Source organism: Chrysemys picta, chromosome 17, assembly GCF_011386835.1.
Source record: "Chrysemys picta bellii isolate R12L10 chromosome 17, ASM1138683v2, whole genome shotgun sequence".
Taxonomy (NCBI): domain Eukaryota; kingdom Metazoa; phylum Chordata; order Testudines; family Emydidae; genus Chrysemys; species Chrysemys picta.
The window spans coordinates 5,148,394-5,173,691 of record NC_088807.1 but is presented as its reverse complement, the minus strand read 5'-3'; the positions used below and the strand labels follow the sequence as shown (position 1 = coordinate 5,173,691).

At 49.0% G+C, this 25,298-nt stretch overlaps 1 protein-coding gene and 1 pseudogene across 1 annotated transcript; both read right to left on the bottom strand.

Moving 5' to 3' along the window:
- Positions 1-1,136: 1,136 nt before the first annotated feature.
- LOC135976317 (phospholipase A2 inhibitor gamma subunit B-like) lies at positions 1,137-7,671 on the bottom strand (annotated as a pseudogene).
- A 10,315-nt stretch (positions 7,672-17,986) lies between these two features.
- Positions 17,987-24,857, bottom strand: LOC135976316 (phospholipase A2 inhibitor and Ly6/PLAUR domain-containing protein-like). The gene is made up of 6 exons (XM_065571419.1): positions 24,792-24,857; positions 23,975-24,131; positions 23,257-23,373; positions 20,534-20,686; positions 19,915-20,055; positions 17,987-18,549 (listed from the first exon to the last, which is right to left on the bottom strand). The coding sequence occupies exons 2-6, from the start codon at positions 24,021-24,023 to the stop codon at positions 18,197-18,199; spliced, it is 813 nt and encodes a 270-aa protein (XP_065427491.1). The 5' UTR covers positions 24,024-24,131; positions 24,792-24,857; the 3' UTR covers positions 17,987-18,196.
- Between the last annotated feature and the right edge of the window lie 441 nt (positions 24,858-25,298).

The window sequence follows — 25,298 nt, the reverse complement described above, 5'->3', positions numbered from 1 at the left end:
TTAATCCTGCTACCTATTAATTTCATTTGGTGACCCCTTGTTCTTAAAAAGAACAGGAGTACTTGTGGCACCTTAGAGACTAACAAATTTATTAGAGCATAAGCTGTATGCATCCGAAGAAGTGGGCTGTAGCCCATGAAAGCTTATGCTCTAATAAATTTGTTAGTCTCTAAGGTGCCACAAGTACTCCTGTTCTTTTTGCGGATACAGACTAACACGGCTGCTACTCTGAACTCTTGTTCTTAGAATATCAGGGTTAGAAGGGACCTCAGGAGGTCAGCTATTCCAACCCCCAGACAGTTTCTTTATCCCAGTTCCATAAATGGCCCCCTCAAGGATTGAACTCACAACCCTGGCTTTAATAGGCCAACACTCAAACCCCTGAGCTATCCCTCCCCTGTCATGTCATATGATACTGGAATCCATCTTAAACATGGTGCTTTTCCATTTAGAAGGCGGGGTGGGAACCCAGAGAGAGACAAAGGATTCCCGCCTTGTGCCAAAGCTATAAAATGGGGTGAAACAGAACAGGACCAAAAAGCCGGACATGTCTGGGAAAATCCAGACATATGGTAACCCTAATTTGCTTCCCCTCCTTGTCTATCTAATTATGCTCCCTCCCACCCGCTTCTGTTGGTTAGAGAGGACTAAGTGGGAAAATCAAGGGGTTTTTTTTACGCAGAGAAAAGCTCCATGTGCCCAACACATGAGCTAATAGACCTGCCACGTTAGGTCCCCCTTCAGGAAGCTGCTTAAGTGTGATACCTAAGTGTAAACATGAGTAACTCTAATATGAGTGCTGGGGTGGAGCCTTGGAGTCCAGTGTTCTGTTCTCAGCTCTACCACAAAAATTCTCTTCCAGATTTTGAACAATAATTTCCCAAGTGCACTGTAAATTTACAGCTACCTACTGTAGGGTGCACCGGCAGGACTTGGCTTTGATGAATAGAGGATCTTTCATTAAGGCTGCTGGATGCAGGCACTCCCTGTCTGTGCTGTCTAATTTAATTACTAGGGGGCCTCCATAAATCTAATCTGCTTTTTGACACATTTTTCCTGTCAAAATAATTCAGCCAGTTCCAGAGTTTTCTGATTTCCAGTTTGTTTTATTCAGTGCAACAAACTAAAGGGGAAGCAAATCCATCCAGAAAGGGAGAGCCTCTGGAATGGAAAGGCAGCAGCTGAGAAGGGAAATTGCAAACTGAACAGGTGTTATTCAGTGCAGTGTTGCCGGTGCACAGTGTGGGGATCAGGAGAGGAGCTTCACCAGGAATAACCCTGTGAGGACTGGGAGGAGGAGAAGCCCAGATGGTCCTGGAGTGGTGCCAGCCGCAAAAGGGGCTGGTCCCTTAGCTGTGCCACTTGCACCCGGGGCAGGTCCCTTAGTCGGTTCAGACTTGCCAGCGGCTGGGCTGCATGTGGCTGTGGTTATCTTCATGTTGTCTCCGAAGGTCCCGGAATCTCCTTTTAAAAGGTTGCAGGTGGATTCAGTGGCGCAACCCTTCATGGTGATCTGTACAGGATATGAACCTGCCCCTGGAAAAAGAAGCAGTGGTCAGTGTCAAGGGAGCTTTGTCTCCTTCTGTCGCCATTACCCACAAATCCACACCTCCTGCCCATCTTAAACACTACAGCCTCAGCTTCATCCTCTGCTCTGCTCCCTGCACTTCCATCTAGGCCTCCCCTTTGCTCCATTCCCCAGAGCTGCATGTAAGCCCTCCATGGCCTTCACTTCTTCATCTCCTCTGTTTCCCCTTCTCATCTAGGCCCCAACAGCCTCCCCCTCCACGGCTCTGATGCAGGCTCACTGTGTGTCCTTGGACAAATCACTGGGACCCCAGATCTAAAACCCACTGACGACACCCATTCACCTCAGTGGGCTTTGTATTAGTCCCACTCTTAATTGAGCAACAAAACAGTTGATGGTTGGTGACAGGGAGTGGGATCTCTAAGAAAAAAGGCCTTGTGTTAATGAAGGGACCAGGCTGGGCCTCATAATATCTGGATTCAATTCTTGTCTCTGCCACAAACTCCCTGGTTGGCCTTGGGCACATCACGTAGGTGCAGATTTTTCAAAGGAGTGTAACATAGGCGGCGGTTGAATTTTAATGGGATCTGGGTCCCTTACTCCCCAAACTCCTTTGACGATCCCAGCCTTAATCTCTCCAGGCCTCAGTTTCCTCATCCATACAATGGAGATAATAATCCTTCCTTTGACTATTTAGATGGTAAAATCTGTGGAATGGTGAATGGCTGTGTCTGTGCAGTGCCTGGCACAATGGGGGACCCTCCCAATCTCAGTCAGGGTCTGTGCAGCGCCTAGCGTAACAGGGCCCCCAATAGAAGAGATCTAGTCCAAGGGGAAACAGACACAGAGGCTTGCCTGAGGTCACACAATGGGCCAGTTGCTGTCCGACATTAAAACCCAGGTGTCTGGAGTCCAAGCCCAATCCCTTATCTACCAGACCATAGGTGTCGTCTGAGAGGAAATAATAAGAAAGCAAATAGCATACCAGAATAAATAAATTCAAGTTACCCATTGTTATGCTTCCGGTTACTGCGATGCAATGGGTCTCCGATCCAGTGCAAGCTAAGGTCGCTTCGCCGCATGGAAAGTTAAACAGAGAATAGCAGGGGTTGTACTTGCTGGGGGCACTGTGAAGAAGCCGAGCAAATACAGTCAACTTGGGGGATATTCCAGAATAGGCTTCAGGACAGAGAGAGCAGGTTAGGGTTGAACAGCTCAGCCCTACATCCCCCATACAGGAGCTCAGGAGACACTGGACGTAGCAAGGTTAGTGGCATGAGTTTGCAGCACAGACCAATTGAACCATGCCCCATGTGGAATCAGCTGCAGTTTGTGCCAGTCTAGAGCCACATTCACTTAATTCCACCTCTTCCCCCAGGGACCCAGTGCTATTCAGTGGAGCACCCCCTGCAGGCAGCAGGACTGTTCTCAGGGCTCAGTATAACTCACTGCAGCACCCCCTGTGGGGCAGGAGACTGTTCTCAGGGGCTCATTCCAGAAAAGAGGGGTGAAGATGGGCAGAGAGGGAGGAGGGGGAATGAAGAGGAAGAATTGGTGTGGGAGTGTTAGCAGTGTGGGGAGATAGCGAGAGGGATACGTACTTGTAACGGAAGCTGTATTGCAGGCATCCCCCACACAACAGGTGGTGCTCTTCCTTATTGCCATTCCCTCCCCAAACCTCATAACAACAGGGCTGGCTCTGCACTCACTGGACGCCATGCAGGACCTGGTTACCTTCTGTATATCAAATCCCACTGTACAGAAGGAGAAGACCGATGTTTACTCACCAACTCTGCCACCCTATCCCCATGCTCCTCAAAAAGACGGCTGTGTCTTTATCTTTAGTCTACCCAGGCGGAAACTGAAGCATGGAGACTTGCCTGAGGTCACAGAGTCAGTAATAGAACCCTGGAGGCCTGAGTCCTAGCCCACACCCTGCTCCAACCCAGGGCTGGCCTTTGGGAAAATGGTGCCCTGGGCGAACTTGTATGGCGAACTTGTATTTTGGCACCTCTGGCCCCCGTGGGCACAGTGTCTCCCCATTGCCCCTAGCCACCATGGGCTCCCCATCCCCCATCACCTCTGGTCCCAAGGCTTCCCACTCCACCAGGGCCCTGCTGCCTTTCCCTCTTCCGCGCCCCGCCCCCCCAGTGCTTAATTTATATTGAAAGAGGAGCACAGCCCCAGCAAACCTCAGCACAAATTAAGAACTGTCTGGGCGGCTGGAGAGTGGCAGCTGCTAGCTGGGTGCCTAGCTCTGAAGGCCGCCGCCAGCAGCAGCAAAGTAAGGGTGCCATTGTATATGGTGTCTTGCCACCCTTACTTTATGCTGCACTGTACCCCCTTCCCCCCACCCCCTGCATCCCCCTCCTGTGCCCCTAAACCCTGCACTGTGCTCCCTTTGCCCTGAACCCATGCACCCCTTTCCTGCACGCTTAGCCCTTGCACTCTCCTCCTGTGCCCACTTGGGGAAAGTGACCTGGATGTAGGGAGCAGCTGACACTGCTGCTCGCTCCCCCCCTCCAACGCTGCTCCTCCACGAACCCCTAGTGAGTCTTGGGGGGGAAGCGATGAGCAATGTCAGGGCTCCCTGGTCACTTCCTCCCCCTGACCTGCATAAGGGGAGGGCAGGAGATCTGCAGCTCCTGACGCTTGCCTCACAGCACAGCCCAGGTGGGGAAAGTGACCTGGATGCACGGAGCGCCTAGCGTTGTTCCATGCTCCCCCCATAGGCACCGACTCTGTGGGTGTTCCAGTTCTGGAGCACCCATGGGGAAAAAATGGTGGGTACTGAACACCCACCGGCAGCCCCCCTATCAGCTCCCCCCTCCTCCCCAGAGCCTCCCACCCATCGGCTACCCTGTGGATCAGTGTCTCCCTCTCCTTCCTTGTGCCTCCTTCCCGCCATGACCAGCTGTTTTGCGGCGTGCAGGAGGCTGGGAGGGAGGGGGAGGAGTGAGGACACGGCACTCGGAGTAGGGTGGAACTGAGTGGGAAGAGGCGGAGTGGGGTTGGGAAGAGGTGGGGCAGGGGTGGGGACTTGGGGGAAGGGATGGAGTGGGGGCAGGACCTGGGGGAGAGCTGGCGGTCAAGCACCCCCCCGCACTTTGGAAAGTTGGCACCTAGGTTCCCCTCTTCACAGCCTCCTATGGGGGTACGGAGGAATATTGGGGCAGAGGGCGAGCAGTATATATGCATCACTCCTTGCACCCCCACTCCTCTGCTGGGAGAAAGCAGGGAGAAATCTGGGCACTTCCCTCCACATGTTATAAGAATGGCCGTACTGAGTCAGACCAAAGGTCCATCTAGCCCAGTATCCTAACTTCCGACAGTGGCCAATACCAGGTGCCCCAGAAGGAATGAACAGAACAGGTAATCATCAAGTGATCCATCCCATCGCCCATTCCTAGCTTCTGGCAAACAGAGGCTAGGGACACCCTCCCTACCCATCCTGGCTAATAGCCATCGATGGACCTATCCTCCATTATTTTATCTAGTTCTTTTTTGAACCCTGTTATAGTCTTGGCTGTCACAACATTCTCTGGCAAGGAGTTCCACAGGTTGACTGTGCGTTGTGTGAAAAAATACTTCGTTTTGTTTGTTTTAAACTTGCTGCTTATTAATTTCATTTGGTGAGCCCTAATTCTTGTGTTATGAGAAGGAGTAAATAACACTTCCTTATTTACTTTCTCCACACCAGTCATGATTTTATAGACCTCTATCATAGCCCCCCTTAGTCGTCTCTTTTCCAAATTGAAAAGTCCCAGTTTTACTAATCTCTCCTCATACGGCAGCCGTTCCATACCCCTAACCATTTTTGTTGCCCTTTTCTGAATCTTTTCCAAGTCCAATATATCTTTTTTGAGATGGGGCGACCACATCTGCACACCATATTCAAAATGTGGACGTACAATGGATTTATATAGAGGCAATATGATATTTTCTGTCTTATTATCTATCCCTTTCTTAATGATTCCCAACATTCTGTTCACTTTTTTGACTGCTGCTGCACATTGAGTGGATGTTTTCAGAGAACTAGCCACAATGACTCCAAGATCTTTCTCGAGTGGTAACAGCTAATTTAGACCCCATCATTTTATATGTATAGTTGGGATTATGTTTTCCAATGTGCATTTCTTTGCATTTATCAACATTGAATTTCATTAGCCGTTTTGTTGCCCAGTCACCCAGTTTTGAGAGATCCTTTTGTAGCTCTTTGCAGTCTGCCTGGGACTTAGCTATCTTGAATAGTTTTGTATCATCTGCAAATTTTGCCACCTCACTGTTTACCCCTTTTTCCAGATCATTTATGAATATATTAAATAGGACTAGGCCCAGTACAGACCCCTGGGGGACATCACTATTTACCTCTCTTCATTCTGAAAACTGACCATTTATTCCTACACTTTGTTTCATATTGTTTAACCAGTTACCAATCCATGAGAGAACCTTCCCTCTTATCCCATGCCAGCTTACTTTGCGTAAGAGCTTTTGGTGAGGGACCTTGTCAAAGGCTTTCTGAAAATCTAAATACGCTATATCCACTGGCTCCCCCTTGTCCACCTGCTTGTTGACCCCCTCAAAGAATTCTAGTAGATTGGTGAGGCATGATTTCCCTTTACAAAAACCACGTTGACTATTCCCCAACAAATTATGTTCATCTATGCATCTGACAATTTTGTTCTTTACTATAGTTCCAACCAGTCTGCTCAGTACTGAAGTCAGGTTTACCGGCCTGTAATTGCAGGGGTCTTCTCTGGAGCCCTTTTTAAAAATTGGCGTCACATTAGCTGTCCTCCAGTCATTTGGTACAGAAGCTGATTTAAATGATGACAGTTAGATGTGAAATCACAGCACTACTGAGTTCCTTCAGGTCCTGGTGACTTATTACTGTTTAGTTTATCAATTTGTTCCAAAACCACCTCCTTATGACATCTCAATCTGGGACAGTTCCTCAGATTTGTCACCTAAAAAGAGTGACTCAGGTTTGAGAATCTCCCTCCCATCCTTGAGGGTCACCTGTGTGAGTTTGTGGCCCTCCCCTACCAGCCAGCAATGCCCACCTCTCACTGCTGCATAGCACCCTGGGCGGTTGCTCAGGTGGCCTACCCCTAAAACTATCGCTGCTCCAACCCACTGGCCTTATTCCCCAAGCTGGGAATAGAACCCAGGAAGCCTGATTCCTACCCTACCTCCTACTCCAACCCCCTAGACCCCTTTCTTTGCCTAGAACTTGGAGTAGAATCCAGTGTGCTCTGGTCCCTGGACCATGGTGGTATGAGATCTGGCTCATCTACCTATTTGGGTTTCAAGCAGAAGGATGCCACAAGAATCTTCTCCAGAGCTGCAGGTCTCCATGCTGCCCCTGCAATTCCTGCCAAAGTCATGCAAACCTCACACTGCAGACAGGCACCTAGAAAAGGAGAGCGACAATTATTCATGTAGATTTGTCCCTTTCTTGCCCCCGCACTGTCTCCTGGGTTCTTAGGGAAAGCATCGGGTGCAACCTGCTTTCCAGTGCTGAAGTTTCACACACACACACACACACACACAAGCTCTGACCCTGGCTGCATATTCCCCATTATTTAAGTTTCCTGCAGGAAAATCAGCATTTCCCAACAGGGGATTTTCAAAAGTGGATTTTTCCCACAACATTTTTTTGGGGGGGGATAAAACAGCAATTTTTCAGCCATTTCTAAAAAGGAACCAATCAGAACATGTCTTGGACGACTTCAGGTATCAATATTTCCTCTTATTTCCATAATATTTCAACGTGTTGTTGTCATGCCAACTCGTGACTTCACAAGGAACATGTTCTTTTCCCTTTGACATGTCCAGTTGGTCCATTTTTCCAATACTGGCTTTTTGGTGACATTTATAAACAAATGTATGTAAAGGATCAAGTTGGACTCTTGCTACTTTGTACAACCTGGAATGCAAGTCCCTGCAGAGAAACAACCCTGACTCACCCAGAACCGTGAGAGCAGAGAGGATGCAGAGAAAAAGGGGAGCCTTCATTGTGATAGGAAGAGCGTGAATTAGACCTGGGGTCTCTGATGCAGCAAATTCTCCATCCAGGGATTTATGCAAGCAGGGGCTGAAGGGAAGTCAGAAGAGGAATTCCACCTACAAAATGCAATAAATTGGATGGTGTGATGTAAGTGTCATTAAGGGCCCTATGAAATTCACGGTCCATTTTGGTCAGTTTCACAGTCATAGGATTTTAAAAATTTGTAAATTTCATTATTTCATCTATTTAAATCTGAAATTTCATGGTGTTGTAATTGTAGGAATCCTGACCGAAAAAGGAGTTGTGGGGTCAAGGTTTTTTGGGGGAAGGGGTGGTACTGCTTATTTCTGCACTGCTGCTGGCAGTAGCGCTGTCTTCAGAGCTGGGCAGCTGGAGAGCAGTGGCTGCTGGCTGGGAGCCAAGTTCTGAAGGCCGAGCCATCGCTAGCAGCAGCGCAGACGTAAGGATAGCATGGTATGGTATTGCCACCCTTACGTCTGCACTGCTGCTGGTGGGGTGCTGCCTTCAGAACTGGACGACCCCCCTCCAACTTCCTTTTGGATCAGGACCCCCAATTTGGGCAACACTGGTCTCCCCCATGACCTGTGTATAATATAGGGTTAGGGTAACTACTAGCATTTCCAGTGGCGAGAGCACAGGTTAGTGACGGATTGTGTAAAGAACCTCAAGGTTTTTTTCATCTGCCACCTATACCTTTCTTGCCTTTTAATTTCATAGGGTGCCTGTTTGAGAAGAGAGAGTGAATGCTCATTGTCTTGATCTCAGGGCCATATACCTGTGCTATGCACCTGGCATATGTAAGGGGGTATGGGTGTGCTGGGGCAATATTATCTATAATTATTACACTCCCCGTCTTCCTGCACCTCTGCATAGCCCTTTGCTGAAGCACAGCCAGAGTTCTGACTTCTGTGAAACCATCTGCACAGAAAGAAGAACAGGAGGACTTGTGGCACCTTAGAGACTAACAAATTTATTAGAGCATAAGCTTTCGTGGACTACAGCCCACTTCTTCAGATGCATATAGAATGGAACATATATTGAGGAGATATATATACACACATACAGAGAGCATAAACAGGTGGGAGTTGTCTTACCACCTCTGAGAGGCCAATTAATTAAGAGAAAAAAAAAAAAAACTTTTGAAGTGATAATCAAGCTAGCCCAGTACAGACAGACAGTTAGATAACAAGTGTGAGAATACTTACAAGGGGAGATAGATTCAATGTTTGTAATGGCTCAGCCATTCCCAGTCCTTATTCAAACCGGAGTTGATTGTGTCTAGTTTGCATATCAATTCTAGCTCAGCAGTTTCTCGTTGGAGTCTGTTTTTGAAGTTTTTCTGTTGTAATATAGCCACCCGCAGGTCTGTCACTGAATGACCAGACAGGTTAAAGTGTTCTCCCACTGGTTTTTGAGTATTTTGATTCCTGATGTCAGATTTGTGTCCATTAATTCTTTTGCGTAGAGACTGTCCGGTTTGGCCAATGTACATGGCAGAGGGGCATTGCTGGCACATGATGGCATATATCACATTGGTAGATGTGCAGGTGAACGAGCCCCTGATGGTATGGCTGATGTGATTAGGTCCTATGATGATGTCACTGGAATAGATATGTGGACAAAGTTGACATCGGGGTTTGTTACAAGGATAGGTTCCTGGGTTAGTGGTTTTGTTCAGTGATGTGTGGTTGCTGGTGAGTATTTGCTTTAGGTTGGGGGGTTGTCTGTAAGCGAGGACAGGTCTGTCTCCCAAGATCTGTGAGAGTAAAGGATCATCTTTCAGGATAGGTTGTAGATCTCTGATGATGCGCTGGAGAGGTTTTACTTGGGGGCTGAAGGTGACAGCTAGTGGTGTTCTGTTATTTTCTTTGTTGGGCCTGTCTTGTAGGAGGTGACTTCTGGGTACTCGTCTGGCTCTGTCAATCTGTTTTTTCACTTCAGCAGGTGGGTATTGTAGTTTTAAGAATGCTTGATAGAGATCTTGTAGGTGCTTGTCTCTATCTAAGGGATTGGAGCAAATGCGGTTATATCTTAGAGCTTGGCTGTAGACAATGGATCGTGTGGTGTGTCCTGGATGGAAGCTGGAGGCATGTAGGTAAGTGTAGCGGTCAGTAGGTTTCCGGTATAGGGTGGTATTTATGTGACCATCGCTTATTAGCACAGTAGTGTCCAGGAAATGGACCGCTTGTGTGGATTGATCTAGGCTGAGGTTGATGGTGGGATGGAAATTATTGAAATCATGGTGAAATTCCTCAAGGGCTTCTTTTCCATGGGTCCAGATGATGAAGATGTCATCAATGTAGCGCAAGTAGAGTAGGGGCGTTAGGGGACGAGAGCTAAGGAAGCGTTGTTCTAAGTCAGCCATAAAAATGTTGGCATATTGTGGGGCCATGCGGGTACCCATAGCAGTGCCGCTGACTTGAAGGTATATATTGTCCCCAAATGTGAAATAGTTGTGGGTGAGGACAAAATCACAAAGTTCAGCCACCAGGTTAGCTGTGACATTATCAGGGATACTGTTCCTGATAGCTTGTAGTCCATCTTTGTGTGGAATATTGGTGTAGAGGGCTTCTACGTCCATAGTGGCCAGGATGGTGTTTTCTGGAAGATCACCGATGGATTGTAGTTTCCTCAGGAAGTCAGTGGTGTCTCGAAGATAGCTGGGAGTGCTGGTAGCGTAGGGTCTGAGGAGAGAGTCTACATAACCAGACAAGCCTGATGTTAGGGTGCCAATGCCTGAGATGATGGGGCGTCCAGGATATCCAGGTTTATGGATCTTGGGTAGCAAATAGAATACCCCTGGTCGGGGTTCTAGGCATGTGTCTGTACAGATTTGTTCCTGTGCTTTGTCAGGGAGTTTTTTTAGCAGATGGTGTAGTTTCTTTAGGTAATCCTCAGTGGGATCAGAGGATAATGGCCTGTAGAATGTGGTGTTAGAGAGCTGTCTAGCAGCCTCCTGGTCATATTCCAATTTATTCATGATGACGACAGCACCTCCTTTGTCAGCCTTTTTGATTATGATGTCAGGGTTGTTTCTGAGGCTGTAGATGGCGTTGTGTTCTGCATGGCTGAGGTTATGTGGCAAGTGATGTTGCTTTTCCACAATTTCAGCCTTTGCACGTCGACGGAAGCACTCTATGTAGAAATCCAGTCTGTTGTTTCGACCCTCCGGAGGAGTCCACGCAGAATCCTTTTTTTTGTAGTGCTGGTAGGGATTGATATGCAAACTAGACACAATCAACTCCGGTTTGAATAAGGACTGGGAATGGCTGAGCCATTACAAACATTGAATCTATCTCCCCTTGTAAGTATTCTCACACTTGTTATCTAACTGTCTGTCTGTACTGGGCTAGCTTGATTATCACTTCAAACGTTTTTTTTTTCTCTTAATTAATTGGCCTCTCAGAGGTGGTAAGACAACTCCCACCTGTTTATGCTCTCTGTATGTGTGTATATATATCTCCTCAATATATGTTCCATTCTATATGCCTCCGAAGAAGTGGGCTGTAGTCCACGAAAGCTTATGCTCTAATAAATTTGTTAGTCTCTAAGGTGCCACAAGTCCTCCTGTTCTTCTTTTTGCGGATACAGACTAACACGGCTGCTACTCTGAAACCTTTCATCTGCACAGAGTTCAACTTTAGGGCTATATGTAAAACCCTGATAAATAGGTGTTAATAGCTCCCAGTCAACTGCAAAAAGTACCACAGTTTCTTAGGTCAGGTCTAGACTACAGACCTATATCGGTATAACTGTCGCTCAGGGATGTGAAAAATCCACACCCCGGGTGATGTATTTACACTGACCTAACCCCCTGTGTGGACAGCGCTTTGTCAGTGGGAGAGCTTCTGCTGTCGACATAGTGCCTATGGGCAGTAGCTGACTCCATGGGTGCTCTGGGGCTGGAGCACCCAGGGGAAAAAAATGGTGGGTGCTTAGCACCCACCAACAGCCACCCACTGATCAGCTGTTCAGCAGGTCCCGCTCCTCCTCCTTCCCCCCAGCACCTCCTGCCCGCCGCTGATCAGTTGTTCGGCGGTGGGTGGAAGGTGCTGGGGGGGGGGGGGAAGAGGCAGAGCAAGGGCAGGGCGTGCTCAGGGGAGGGGCGGAATGGAGGCGAGAAGAGGCGGGGTGGGGTCTTGGGGAAGGGATGGGAGGCACTGGGTGGAATGGGGGTGGAGCACCCCGGGGAAAGCTGAAAGTTGGCACCTGTGCGAACTGCCTCTCGGGTGTAGTAGCGTCTTCACTAAAGTGCTACCGTACTGTAGCGCTGTATATGAAGACAAGCCCTCAGTAAAACAAAAATAAAAATAGTATTTGGAATACTATGAATAACTTCAACAAAAACTGTTAGGCAGTAAATGTACTGGTGTTCCTTACAAAGACAAGATGGGTGAAGTAATATCTTTTACTGGACAGATGTGACAAGCTTTCAAGCCACACAGAGCTCTTCCTCGGGTCTGAGGTCTCTAGTATCCTGGGACTAACACAGCTATACCTACGCTACAGACAATTCGTGTACCTAATACAGACTTCCTTCCCACTTTGTTCCTCTCATATACATTCAGATATAAGGTTTCAATATAACATTTCCTATACTTTAGTACATACATCAAAACACCTTCCCCTCTGATGGTGATTTCTCAGTCTGTAGTCATAACATGCAAGCGTGTGTCACCTGAACACTTCAGAGTTGGAGGAGAATGGCAGCATGAGTCTTTTCAAACGTCTGAAAACCCTGTCAGCAAACGAACTGTCTGGAGTAATCTGCCCAGCTAGCAGCATTCCTGCATTCGGGTTAATAGCTGACTGGTCCTCTCAGTTGCAGGTGAAACAGAAATCTATAGCCTGTATCCAAAATGGTCTAGGCATTGGGAGCAGCATCTAAAATATCCATTCCTTGGATTCTATAAGGCTCTCACTTCATAGGGCAATATCTTTCCCCCATAAACCCAGCTATGTCAGGCAAGTATGTACAACCCCCCACCTCACTAAGTGCTGCCCCATTCTCTTTAACTGAGACAGAATTCCCAAGTAAAGCAGTTAGGTAATAGCTGGTGGAATTGACATTTAGCTGTACAATCTCTAGGGGTAACAAGTGTTCCCCTCAGAGTTCTCCCTCTAGATCCAGGGTTCTCAACCTTTTTCTCTCTGAGGCCCTCCTAACATGCTATAAAAACTCCACCGCCCACCTGTGTTGCAATAACTCGTTTTCTGCATATAAAAGCCAGGGCCGGCGTTAGGGGGTAGCAAGCCGGGCAATTGCTTGGAGCCTCATGCCACAGGAGCCCCCACAAAGCAACATTGCTCAGGCTTTGGCTTCAGCCTCGGGTGATGGGGCTCAAGACCCTGGGCTTCAACACCATGCGGCAGGGCTTCAGCTTTCTCTCCTGGGCCCTAGTAAGTCTAATGCTGGCCCTGCTTGGCAGCCCCTCTGAAACCTGCTTGCAGCCCCCCAGGGGGCCTCAGACCCCTGGTTGAAAACCACTGCTCTAAAGGTCTGAAAGACACACCGTGGTAGACCAGCCATCCTAATGGAGGGCTATCATAGTAAAGTAAAGCTGGAATAGCACTCACCTATAGCCAAAGTAATACCAGTATTGGGAACCAGTCCTCACGGCAGACACATCTCCTGGTCATGAGTTGATCAGCCAGAGTCGACAAGGCTGTCTTTTATTTATAACTTTCTTCCCCCTGTGCTCTAATTGGCTTCACTCTGTAAGGGTGATTGGGAGTGACCTGTTTGGTGGGTTGCACACAATGAAAACTTCCTATACAGCTTCTGAAACCAATGCTCAGAGTTTGTTAAAGTCTGCTTTGCTGAGGTCCGTTGTCTTTATTCTGCTGCTTTCACTTCTTCTTCCTTTCCTTAGAATCACGATGAAATCTACAATTTTGTGGTCACTTTCACCCATTACCTTCCACCATCAGATTCTCAACCAGTTCCTTCCTAGTAGTCAGAATCAAATCTAACATAGACATCCCGCATGTTACTTCCTCCATCTTCTGAAACTAAAAGTTGTCCCCAACAAAACTTGTGTCCTGATGTGTTGTTTTTCCAACAGATAGATTAGTAGTTAAAGTCCCCTATTACCACCAGGTCCTGTGCTTTGGATACTTCTGTTATTTGTTCTAAAAATACCTCATCCACCTCCTCCTGATTAATCAATAATAATCATAATAATAGTATCTACTGTGTCAACTACAGGGAACAAATCCTTCTGCTTGAGGCCTTTTACCCAACAAACTTCAATTCACGTCTACCACCCCCAGTCTTGCTTGATGACTTACCTGGTGAACAGGATTTTAGAGAAAGTCTATAGGCACCAGAGGTCACAGTCTGTTCCTATTTGGGGAAAGTCTGTTTCGGGAAAACGCTGATAAGAGCTTCTCTCTTTGATAGCATATCAGTGTTTTTCACGATAGCTATTCCCTGCTAGTGTCTTATTGCCAATAATGTGCAAAAATGACAACAATTTTGAGAAATGTTCCCCTCCTCCCTACTCCCCCCCCATTTTTTCCCCCCCAGTTTTGTTCCAGGGCCAGAAATTTCACAAATGTTTGCACAATAGCTGGTTTGACACAGAAATCCCGTACATTTCAGTGTAAAAACAGATCTCTGTCCAAACTGAATTTGGAACGCTTTGAGTTTTGTTTTGTTTTTGTTTTTTGCTCCAAAATGAGATTTGTTTCTTTTGAAATTAGTCCTGTTGATGAGTTGGAAAAACAGACATTTCACATGGTTTTTAAAAAAAATAAAATTGGCCTGTTTTGGAGAATTCACAATTAACTGCAAAAACCTCAAGTCTTGAGAGTTATAAGGGTCATTGCAAACATTTTGTACAGTCCTAATCTAGCATTTCTTGGCTCTTTCATGGCATCTTGTTATCGCTAGACCACACTGCCTCCCTCAGTGGGGCCCTCATTATCAAAAATGGTCATTGATTCTCAGCACTTCCCTTTTTGGCCATTGGTAACCAGTGACGTTTGGTCCGCAGCTCAAACAGCACCCCTCTTTTGTATCCAGTCCCACTATCATTGGCTTATCCACAAGTCTCTCACTCTACCCTGTATGACTTTCATTCACCTAGCCCTGTCTTTCAGTTAGTCTGTTTCTCAGCAACCTTCCCCAACAGGGTTGGGTGGTGTGGTCTGATGGTACATCCCCTGTTAAGCAACATTCAAACAGACAGACAGAAATAGAAAGCATTGGATGAGGACGGGGCAAGATGATCTGTAAAGAGAATAATGATGAGTCAGGAGCAGAAGCGCTGCTATTCCTGTTTATATTTTTTTCCGTCCTTTGGATTCTGGCTGCTAATAAACACTGAATCCTTTGTGGGACTTGTTAATATCACGAAATGTACCAGAAAAAACTACACAGATGTGATTACATCCCTAAAGCTGCGCCAGTGTAACTCCCGTGTGGAATTCCTAAATCACGAAAAAGTTACCTCTACACTTTGAGCTGGAGTGGTGATTGCCAGCTCAAGGAGACATACCTGTGCTAGAGCTTATCAAGCTAGGCTAAAAATAAAGCGAAAGCAGCAGCAGGGGCTAACCGCCCTGAGTATGTATCCATCCAAGACGCTAGGCATGTACTCCAGGCGCTTAGTCCCTCCCACTACTTGCACTGTCACAGCGACACTGCTTTTAGTATGCTAGTTCGATCCGAGCTAGCGCAGGCATGTCTCCTCGAGCTGGAATTTACACCTCCAGCTCCACCTGTAGACATGCCCTAGATCCTGAAAGAGTGTATCCATGAGGGCAGTTACAGCAGCATAGCCCTAAGGTACAATCATACCAGTAGAGCTCTACTGGTAAATGTCCCTGGGCAGATGAGCTCTCCTTCCCTTGTGTTTCTCTTTCACCCAGGAAACGGACAGAGTCAAAACACCATGAACCACTTATGTGACAGTTCCCCTGTCACCAAACAAGGCATATGCCTGTGTCCAGGGCTGGATGGGCATTGAATCTGGTTAGCAGGTGTGAAGGGGTCCACTCACTGCAGATGTACCTCCTTGTAGCTGGGTCTGGGAATTAGTTCTCACCCCACCTGGCACCCCTTTCCATTGGCCGTTCGCGCTGTGGCCCCCCGTCTAACTCAGGGTGCTCCCTCTTCATGCCTCAACCCTCCAGCCAGATCACTATGTAGTCCCCTCCTTCCAGGGTAACAAAGTCCCACCGGGCAAACTGTCCAAATGCTACCTCAGACAGCCTTCTGTTCCACATCTGTAGGTCCTACGCCACTTTCCCATTGGCTGGTAGGGGGCCCTAGGTCTGCTCCACTACTTTGGGTTCCAGGACAGGGACTCTATGACTAGCAACCTAAGTGTACTTGGTCTCAGACGCTGTTGTGCTTTCCCTGTGCTCCTTCCTATCCTACCTCTCTATCTCCTTGCTTGGCTCTGGGTTTACCCCTGGAGCTTCCTCTGCTCCCCGAGGCTACTTCCTTCTCTAGGACTTTTGCAAGGCTCCTTAGTCCAGGACAGAACCCCACGGCTTACTCTTCCCTGGATCCCCTCCCTGTCCCTAGTCAACTCCCTTTCCCTCTAGGGAGGGACAGCAGACCTCCTCCTTCTCTCTTCCTGCTCTCATGTCCTGTCTTTATCATGCTAGCCCAGCCAGGCTTCATCTGCCATTAGGCCTTATTAAGCCCTGGTTTCCCTCCCCTTCTGGCCTCCATTAACTTCCTCAGGGCTTGTGTGGGGTGGACACCCCATTACAAGGGGATTAAAAATGGGGGGGGGGGAGTTAGGATTGTTCTTCATAGTGCTGGAAGGAGCAGCTGGAACAGAAGGGGATAGTAAACTGAGAAGGATCCCTGGGGAGATGCACTGAATCAGCATATTTCTTGGTTGTGCTGGGTGGCTTTGTGCCCCCGAGTAGGTTGCATGGCTGTTCAGAGTGCAGTCTCGTTAGAGGCTCACATGCCCCATTTGGGGCAGTGAATTGGACTTTCTTTGGTCTTTAGAGGCCTGTGCAAAGCTGCCACCTCAGACCCTAGCTGCCAGCCATCAGCAGCCAAGACCAATTGATCAGCAGGAGGCCACAGGGGGATGCTGGGGAAACAGAGGGGAGACAGGGTGAGGAACGGTCACAGCAGCAGGAAAGGTGAACATCAGTTCCATATTTCTCTAGCTTGCCTGGGCAGCGCAGTACGAGTGCAGAGTAGCAGTATTTGCAGCTGCCTTTTCTTATGTGCTGGAAATGAAGTTAACAGGCTGCCAGCAGTCCACCTTCACCAGCAATTCCCTGAACGCACGGTCTGCACCAAGGTATACTTTGTACAAAACCTATCATAATCATATCATCATGGTGAATGTGGGGGTGCCGGGGTGCTACTATGAGGTACAGAACGTCACACCCTCCCTCAATCTGCCCTTCCTGTAGTTCATCTCCACTTTCTGTCTATTGCTGGCAGCAATTACACTGTAGCCGGGGTTCGTAGCTTGGGCTAGTAAAGTAGTAAACATTAGAGCTAGTCAAAATATTTCCAACACACGAGCCCCCTTCCCTGTCACCACCCCCCAGAAAATGCTGAATTAACAAAATCAAAACTTTTGAGGTATCATATTAGATTCACTAAAATATTTAACAGCAAAATTATCACAATATTTCAACAAGATCAAAATGCTTCATTTTGACTTTTTCATTTGGACTTTTCTATTCTAGCATCATTTACAATGAAATACAAAAGCCAGAGGAAGAGGGAAGAGGCGGGGCATGGGTAGGGCCTCAGGGGAAGGGGCAGAGTGGTGATGGGGCCTTGGGGTGGAGCAGGGGTGGAGCACCCCCCGGGAAAAATAAACGTCAGTGCCTATGCCAGGAACAATCAGCTCCTGTGTAACAAACACCGTGATTAGAGCTGGTTGAATTTTTTTCAACACTTTTTATGTTGAAATTTGGCTTTCTTTAAAAAAACTTAAAATTTTGTGGGGTTTTTTTTTAAACTTTCCATGTTTGGGGGATGAAACCCCCAAATTCCAGGGTGTGTTTCCTCCTTTCTTCTTTTTTCAGCAGCAAAATGGAAACAGGGAAGCGTGGGAGGAGAACACCAAAACATGTCCATTTTGAACATTTTTTGAAAGCAGAAAAGCGCTGATTCAAATTTTCTACCATGAGCTAATAGACCTGCCACCTTAGGTCCCCTTCAGGAAGCTGCCTAAGTGTGATGCCTAAGGGTAAATACAAGTAACTCCAATGTGAGTGCTGGGGTGGAGCCTTGGAGTCCAGGGTTCTGTTCCCAGCTCTGCCACAAAAATTCTCTTCCAGATTTTGAACAATAATTTCCAAAGTACATTGTAAATTTACAGCTACCTACTGTAGGGTGCAGGATCTTTCATTAAGGTTGCTGGATGCAGGCACACTCAGTGGTGCTCCCTAACTGTGCTGTCTAATTTCATGACTCCATAAATCTAATCTGCTTTTTGACAAATTTTTCCTGTCAAAATAATTCAGCGAGTGCCAGAGATTTTTGATCTCCAGTTTGTTTTATTCAGTGCAACAAAGTAAAGGGGAAACAAATCTGTCCAGAAAGGGAGAGCCTCTGGAATGGAAAGGCAGCAGCTGAGAAGGGCAAATGCAAGCTGAACAGGTGTTACTCAGTGCAGTGTCGCCGGTGCACAGTGTGGGGATCAGGAGAGGAGCTTCACCAGGAATAACCCTGTGAGGACTGGGAGGAGGAGAAGCCCAGATGGTCCTGGAGCGGTGCCAGCCGCAAAAGGGGCTGGTCCCTTAGCTGTGCCACTTGCACTGGGGGCAGGTCCCTTAGTCGGGCTGGTTACACTAGGGGCTGGCTGCTTAGCTGTGCCACTTGCACCCGGGGCTGGTCCCTTAGTCGGTTCAGATTTGCCAGTGGCTGGGCTGCATGTGGCTGTGGTTATCTTCATGTTGTCTCCGAAGGGCCCTGAATTTCCTTTTAAAAGGTGGCAGGCGGATTCAGTGGCGCAACCCTTCATGGTGGTCTGTACAGGAGGTGAACCTGCCCCTGGAAAAAGAAGCAGCCAGTCAGCGTCAAGGGAGCTTTCATAGAATAGAGTATCAGGGTTGGAAGGGACCTCAGGAGGTATCTAGTCCAACCCCCTGCTCAAAGCAGGACCAATCCTGAGACAGATTTTTTTTTTTGCCTCATATCCCTAAATGGCCTCTTCAAGGATTGAACTCACAACCCTAGGTTTAGCAGGCCAATGCTCAAAACACTGAGCTATCCCTACTCCCCAGTTATTTAAAACTGAAATGTCATGGTGTTTAACTGTAGGGCTCCTGACAAAAAAGAGGGGAGGTTTGCAAAGTTATTTTAGAGGGGGGTTGCGGTTCTGCTACCTTCACTTCTGTGCTGCTGCTGGTGGCGGCGCTGCCTTAGAGCTGAGCAGCTGGAGAGCAGCAGCTTTGTCTCCTTCTGTCGCCATTACCCACAAATCCACACCTCCTGCCCATCTTAAACACTCCAGCCTCAGCTTCATCCTCTGCTCTGCTCTCTGCACTTCCATCTAGGCCTCCCCTTTGCTCCATTCCCCAGAGCTGCATGTAAGCCCTCCATGGCCTTCACTTCTTCGTCTGCTCTGTTTCCCCTTCTCATCTAGGCCCCAACAGCCTCCCCTTCCGCGGCTCTGATGCAGGCTCACTGTGTGTCCTTGGACAAATCACTGGGACCCCAGATCTAAAACCCACTGACGACACCCATTCACCTCAGTGGGCTTTGTATTAGTCCCACTCTTCATTGAGCAACAAAACAATTGACGGTTGGTGACAGGGAGTGGGATCTCTAAGAAGAGAGGCCTTGTGTTAATGAAGGGACCAGGCTGGGACTCATAATATCTGGATTCAATTCTTGTCTCTGCCACAGACTCCCTGGTTGGCCTTGGGCACATCACTTAGGCGCAGATTTTTCAAAGGAGTGTAACATAGGCGGCGGTTGAATTTTAATGGGATCTGGGTCCCTAACTCCCCAAACTCCTTTGAAGATCCCAGCCTTAATCTCTCCGGGCCTCAGTTTCCTCATCTGTACAATGGAGATAATAATCCTTCCTTTGACTATTTAGAGGGTAAAATCTGTGCAACGGTGAATGGCTGTGTCTGTGCAGTGCCTGGCACAACGGGGGACCCTCCCAATCTCAGCTGGGGTCTGTGCAGCGCCTAGCGTAACAGGGCCCCCAATAGAAGAGATCTAGTCCAAGGGAAAACAGAAACAGAGGCTTGCCTGAGGTCACACAATAGGCCACTTGCTGTCCGATATTAGAACCCAGGTGTCTGGAGTCCAAGCCCAATCCCTTATCTACCAGACCATAGGTGTCGTCTGAGAGGAAATAATAAGAAAGCAAATAGCATACCAGAATAAATAAATTCAAGTTACCCATTGTTATGCCTCCAGCTAGTGCGATGCAATGGGTCTCAGATCCAGTGCAAGCTAAGGTCTCTTTGCCGCATGGAAAGTTAAACAGAGAATAGCAGGTAGGGCAACGCCGACCATTTGGGGTTGTGTTTGCTGGGGGCACTGTGAAGAGGCAGAGCAAATGCAGTCAACTTGGGGGGCATTCCAGAATAGGCTTCAGGACAGAGAGAGCAGGTTAGGGTTGAACAGCTCAGCCCCACATCCCCCATACAGGAGCTCAGGAGACACTGGACGTAGCAAGGTTAGTGGCATGAGTTTGCAGCACAGACCAATTGAACCATGCCCCATGTGGAATCAGCTGCAGTTTGTGGCAGTCTAGAGCCACATTCACTTAATTCCACCTCTTCCCCCAGGGACCCAGTGCTATTCAGTGGAGCACCCCCAGCAGGCAGCAGGACTGTTCTCAGGGCTCAGTATAACTCACTGCAGCACCCCCTGTGGGGCAGGAGACTGTTCTCAGGGGCTCATTCCAGAAAAGAGGGGTGCAGGTGGGCAGAAGGGGAAGAGGGGGAGGTAATGAAGAGGAAGAATTGGTGTGGGAGTGTTAGCAGTGTGGGGAGATAGCGAGAGGGATACGTACTTGTAACGGAAGCTGTATTGCAGGCATCCCCCACACAACAGGTGATGCTCTTCCTTACTGCCATTTGCTCCCCAAACCTCACAGCAACAGGGCTGGCTCTGCACTCACTGGACGCCATGCAGGACTTGGTTACCTTCTGTATATCAAATCCCGCTGTACAGAAGGAGAAGACCGATGTTTACTCACCAACTCTGCCGCCCTATCCCCATGCTCCTCAAAAAGACGGCTGTGTCTTTATCTTTAGTCTACCCATGTGGGAACTGAAGCATGGAGACTTGCCTGAGGTCACAGAGTCAGTAATAGAACCCTGGAGGCCTGAGTCCTAGTCCACACCCTGCTCCAACCCAGGGTTGGCCTTTGGGAAAATGGCGCCCTGGGTGAACTTGTATTTTGGCACCTCTGACCCCAATGGGCACGGTGTAGGGTGACCAGACATCCGGAGAAAATCGCCATTTGTCCCGATATTTTGGCTTGGGGCTGGAGGACTACACTGGTGTCCCAGTGGTGCTTATTTGGGGCGACTCCCAGGAAACAGCGGGCAGCAGGACCCTGTGGCCCCTAGGCACAGGGGTGGCCAGTGTGGGGGGTCTCTGCATGACGCACCTACCACAAGCGCTGGCTCCTTTGCGGCCAATGGGAGCTGCGGGCGTGGACAGGGCGCAGACCCCCCCCGGCTGCCTCCGACCCTGGAGCACTGCGTGTAACTCACGCCCCCAAGGAAGTCCCACCCCCACCATTTCCAGCCAATGGCAGCTGGAGCCACTGCTTGTGACAGGCGCGCAGCACATTGAGTGGAGACCCCGCTGCCCACCGCTAACCTTAAGAGCTAGAGGAACCTGCCAGGTGCTTCCCAGTGGATGGGAACCATCCCCCAGGTAAGTGGTGGGGCTGCGGCTGGGGCCCTGCGCCCGTGGCTTGCGGCGGGGCTGCAGGCGGGAGCTGGGGCCGTGTGCTTGTGGCGGGGGCCGGGGCCATGCGCCCCCAACCCACGGCTTGCAGCAGGGCTGGAGCGGGGACCATGAGCCTCTGACCTACGGCAGGGCTGCAGCGAGAGCTGTGCACCTCCAACCCGCGGTGGTGCTGCGCCCGGAGCCGGGGCCCTGCGCCCCCGACTCGCAACGGGGCTGTGGTGGGAGCGGGGACCATGTACCCCCGACCCGCTGCGGTGGGAGCAGGGGCCCTGCACCCCCAACCCGTGGCGGGGCTGCCCCCAGAGCTGGGGCCCTGCACTCCTGATGGGGCTGCGGCAGGGGTAGGGGCCATGCGCCCCCGACCTGTGGCTTTCTCAGGCTTTGTAACCCCCTTTCCCCATGGCTCCAGTGGGGTGGGGGGGTGAGCCTGTGGCTGCCCCCCCATGTGTCCCAATATTTTGTTCTTGTCATCTGGTCACCGTAGCACGGTCACCCCCCACCCCAGTTGCCCCTGGCCACCATGGGCTCCCCACCCCCATCACCTCTTGTCCCCAAAGCTTCCCACTCCACCAGGGCCCTGCTGCCTCCCCCTGCCCGCCCCCCCCAGTGCTTAATTTATATTGAAAGAGGAGCTCAGCCCCAGCAAATCTCAGCACAAATTAAGCACTAGCTGGGTGGCTGGAGAGTGGCAGCTGCTAGCGGGGTGCCTAGCTCTGAAGGCCGCCACCAGCAGCAGCGAAGTAAGGGTGCCATTGTATATGGTGTCTTGCCACCCTTACTTTATGCTGCACTGTACCCCCTTCACCCCACCCCCTGCATCCCCCTCCTGTGCCCCTAAACCCTGCATCCCCCTCCTGTGCCCCTAAACCCTGTACTATTCCCCCTTTGTCCCTAACCCATGCACCCACATCCTGCACGCTTAGCCCTTGCACTCTCCTTCTGTGCCCACATGGGGAAACTGACCTGGATGCAGGGAGCAGCTGACACTGCTGCTCGCTCCCCCCCTCCAACGCTGCTCCTCCACACACCCCTAGTGAGTCATGGGGGGGAAGCGACAAGCAGTATCAGGGCTCCCTGCACCCAGGTCACTTCCCCCCATTGGCTGCATAAGGGGAGGGCAGGAGAGCCGCAGCTCCTGACACTTGCCTCACAGCACAGCCCAGGTGGGGAAAGTGACCTGAATGCACGGAGCACCTAGTGTTGCTCCACGTTCCCCCCAATAGGTGCCGACACTGATCCACGGGGTAGCCAATGGGTGGGAGGTGCTGCGGAGGAGGGGAGAGCTGATAGGGTGGCTGCCAGTGGGTGTTCAGCACCCCCCATTTTTTTTCCCCATGAGTGCTCCAGCCCCTCAGCCTCTCCTCGTAAGTCATGTGCCCCAGCCCCCTAATCATTTTTGTTGCAATTTCACATCTGAGTTCCTTCAGAACTCTTGGGTGAATCCCATCTAGTCCTGGTGACTTATTACTGTTTAGTTTATCAATTTGTTGCAAAACCTCCTCTTATGATACCTCAATCTGGGACAGTTTCTCAGATTTGTCATCTAAAAAGAATGGGTCGGGTTTGGGAATCTCCCTCACATCCTTGAGGGTCACCTCTGTGAGTTTGTGGCCCTCCCCTACCAGCCAGCAACACCCACCTCTGCGCTGCTGCACTGCACCCCCCTGACCATAGCACCCTTGGCGATTCCTCAGGTGGCCCACCCCTGAAACTATCCCTGCTCCAACCCACTAGACCCCATTCTTCACCCAGAACTGGGAATAGAATCTAGTGTGCTCTGATCATCTGAGATCTGGGAGCTGGCTCATCTACCTATCCGGGTTTCAAGCACAAGGATGCCACAGAAATCTTCTCCAGCGCTGCAGGTCTCCATGCTGCCCTTACAGTTCCTGCCGAACTCAGAGCAAACCTCACACTGCAGACAGGCACCTAGAAAAGGAGAGAGACAATTATTCATGTAGATTTGTCCCTTTCTTGCCCCCTCACTGTCCCCTGGGTTCTTAGGGAAAGCATCTGGTGCAACCTGCTTTCCGGTGCTGACGTTTCTCTGTTTCCCCATTTTTAAAATTTCCTGCAGGAAAATCAGCATTTCCGAACATCCGAAGAAGTGAGGTTTTTACTCACGAAAGCTTATGCCCAAATAAATCTGTTAGTCTTTAAGGTGCCACCAGACTCCTTGTCATTTCCGAACAGGGGATTTTCAAAAGTGGATTTTTCCCACAACATTTTTTGTGAGGGATAAAACACCAATTTTCCAGAGATTTGTAAAAAGGAACCAATCACAACATGTATTTGAGGACTTCAAGTATCAATATTTCCTCTTATTTCCATAATATTTCAACGTGTTGTTGTCATGCCAACTCACGACTTCACAAGTCTTTTCTCTTTGACATCTCCAGTTGGCCCATTTTTCTGATACTAGCTTTTTGGTGACATTTATAAACAAATTTATGTAAAGGACCAAGTTGGACTCTTGCTACTTTGTACAACCTAGAATGCAAGTCCCTGCAGAGAAACAGCCCTGACTCACCCAGACCCATGAGAGCAGAGAGGATGCAGAGAAAGAGGGGAGCCTTCATGGTGATAGGAAGAGCGTGAATGGGAGCTGGGGTCTCTGATGCAGCAAATTCTCCGTCCAGGGATTTATGCAAGCAGGGGCTGAAGGGAAGTCAGATGAGGAATTCCACCTACAAAATGCAATAAATTGGATGATGTGATGTAATTGTCATTAATAGGGCCCTATGAAATTCATGGTCCATTTTGGTCAGTTTCACGGTCATAGGATTTTAAAAAGTGTAAATTTAATTATTTCATCCCAAGTCTTGCTGTACACAATGATACTGTCAAAGTATGCCACTGCATATCAGTTGTGTGGTCTTTTCTGCAGAACTGCTGCCTAACCACTCGTTCCCTAGTCTGTAGCAGTGCATGGGATTCTTCCATCCTAAGTGCAGGACTCTGCACTTGTCCTTGTTGAACCTCATCAGATTTCTTTTGGCCCAATCCTCCAATTTGTCTAGGTCCCTCTGTATCCTATCCCTACCCTCCAGCGTATCTACCACTCCTCCCAGTTTAGTGTCATCTGCGAACTTGCTGAGGGTGCATCCATGCCATCTTCCAGATCATTAATGAAGATATTGAACAAAACCGGCCCCAGGACCGACCCTTGGGGGATAGACAGATTGATAGCCAGGCACCACTCTAGTAATTTAAAAAGGCCTGGCTTATTATAGGCTGAAATGTATTTAAACCCACTTGAATACTCCTGATTGGTGCAGGGCTGTGTTAATGGCAATGCAGGTTACATCCCAGGAGAATAAGGTACAGACTGGAAGGGAATCACTTACCCAATGCTCTTAAGTCTCCAGTCACTACAGGGATGGAGAAGGATATTTCTCTGATGGGGATAAGACGTCAATTTCTCAGTTACAGGGTGCTCTCTCTCTCCCTGTATAGCAGGATCGGGTTCTGATTGGCTGCAGAGTAGGTCATTTCCACTTTCTATATATGTTTTATTTTTCCCTACTTTGGCAGTTTCTGTTCCTCTGCCTTGCCCTCCAAACTGCTGCCACAAAGAGGAAGTTGAAAAATCCCCTTTTCGCATTTGCCCCTCCTTGCAGGGAAATTAAGAGACTAACATGGATTCTATAGAGACAAGTTCCAGTAAAAGATATTACCTCCCCCAGCTTGTCTCTCTAGCTATCTTAGGAATAAGAACACTGCAAACAACAATGGTTCTTCTTCGAGTGATTTCTCGCCACATGCACCGGTGCCGGAAGTTTTTCCCTTAGCAATATCCTTAGTGGGGGAGCACCACTGCGACCCCTGACATATCGCGCCATAAAGGGGGCTGC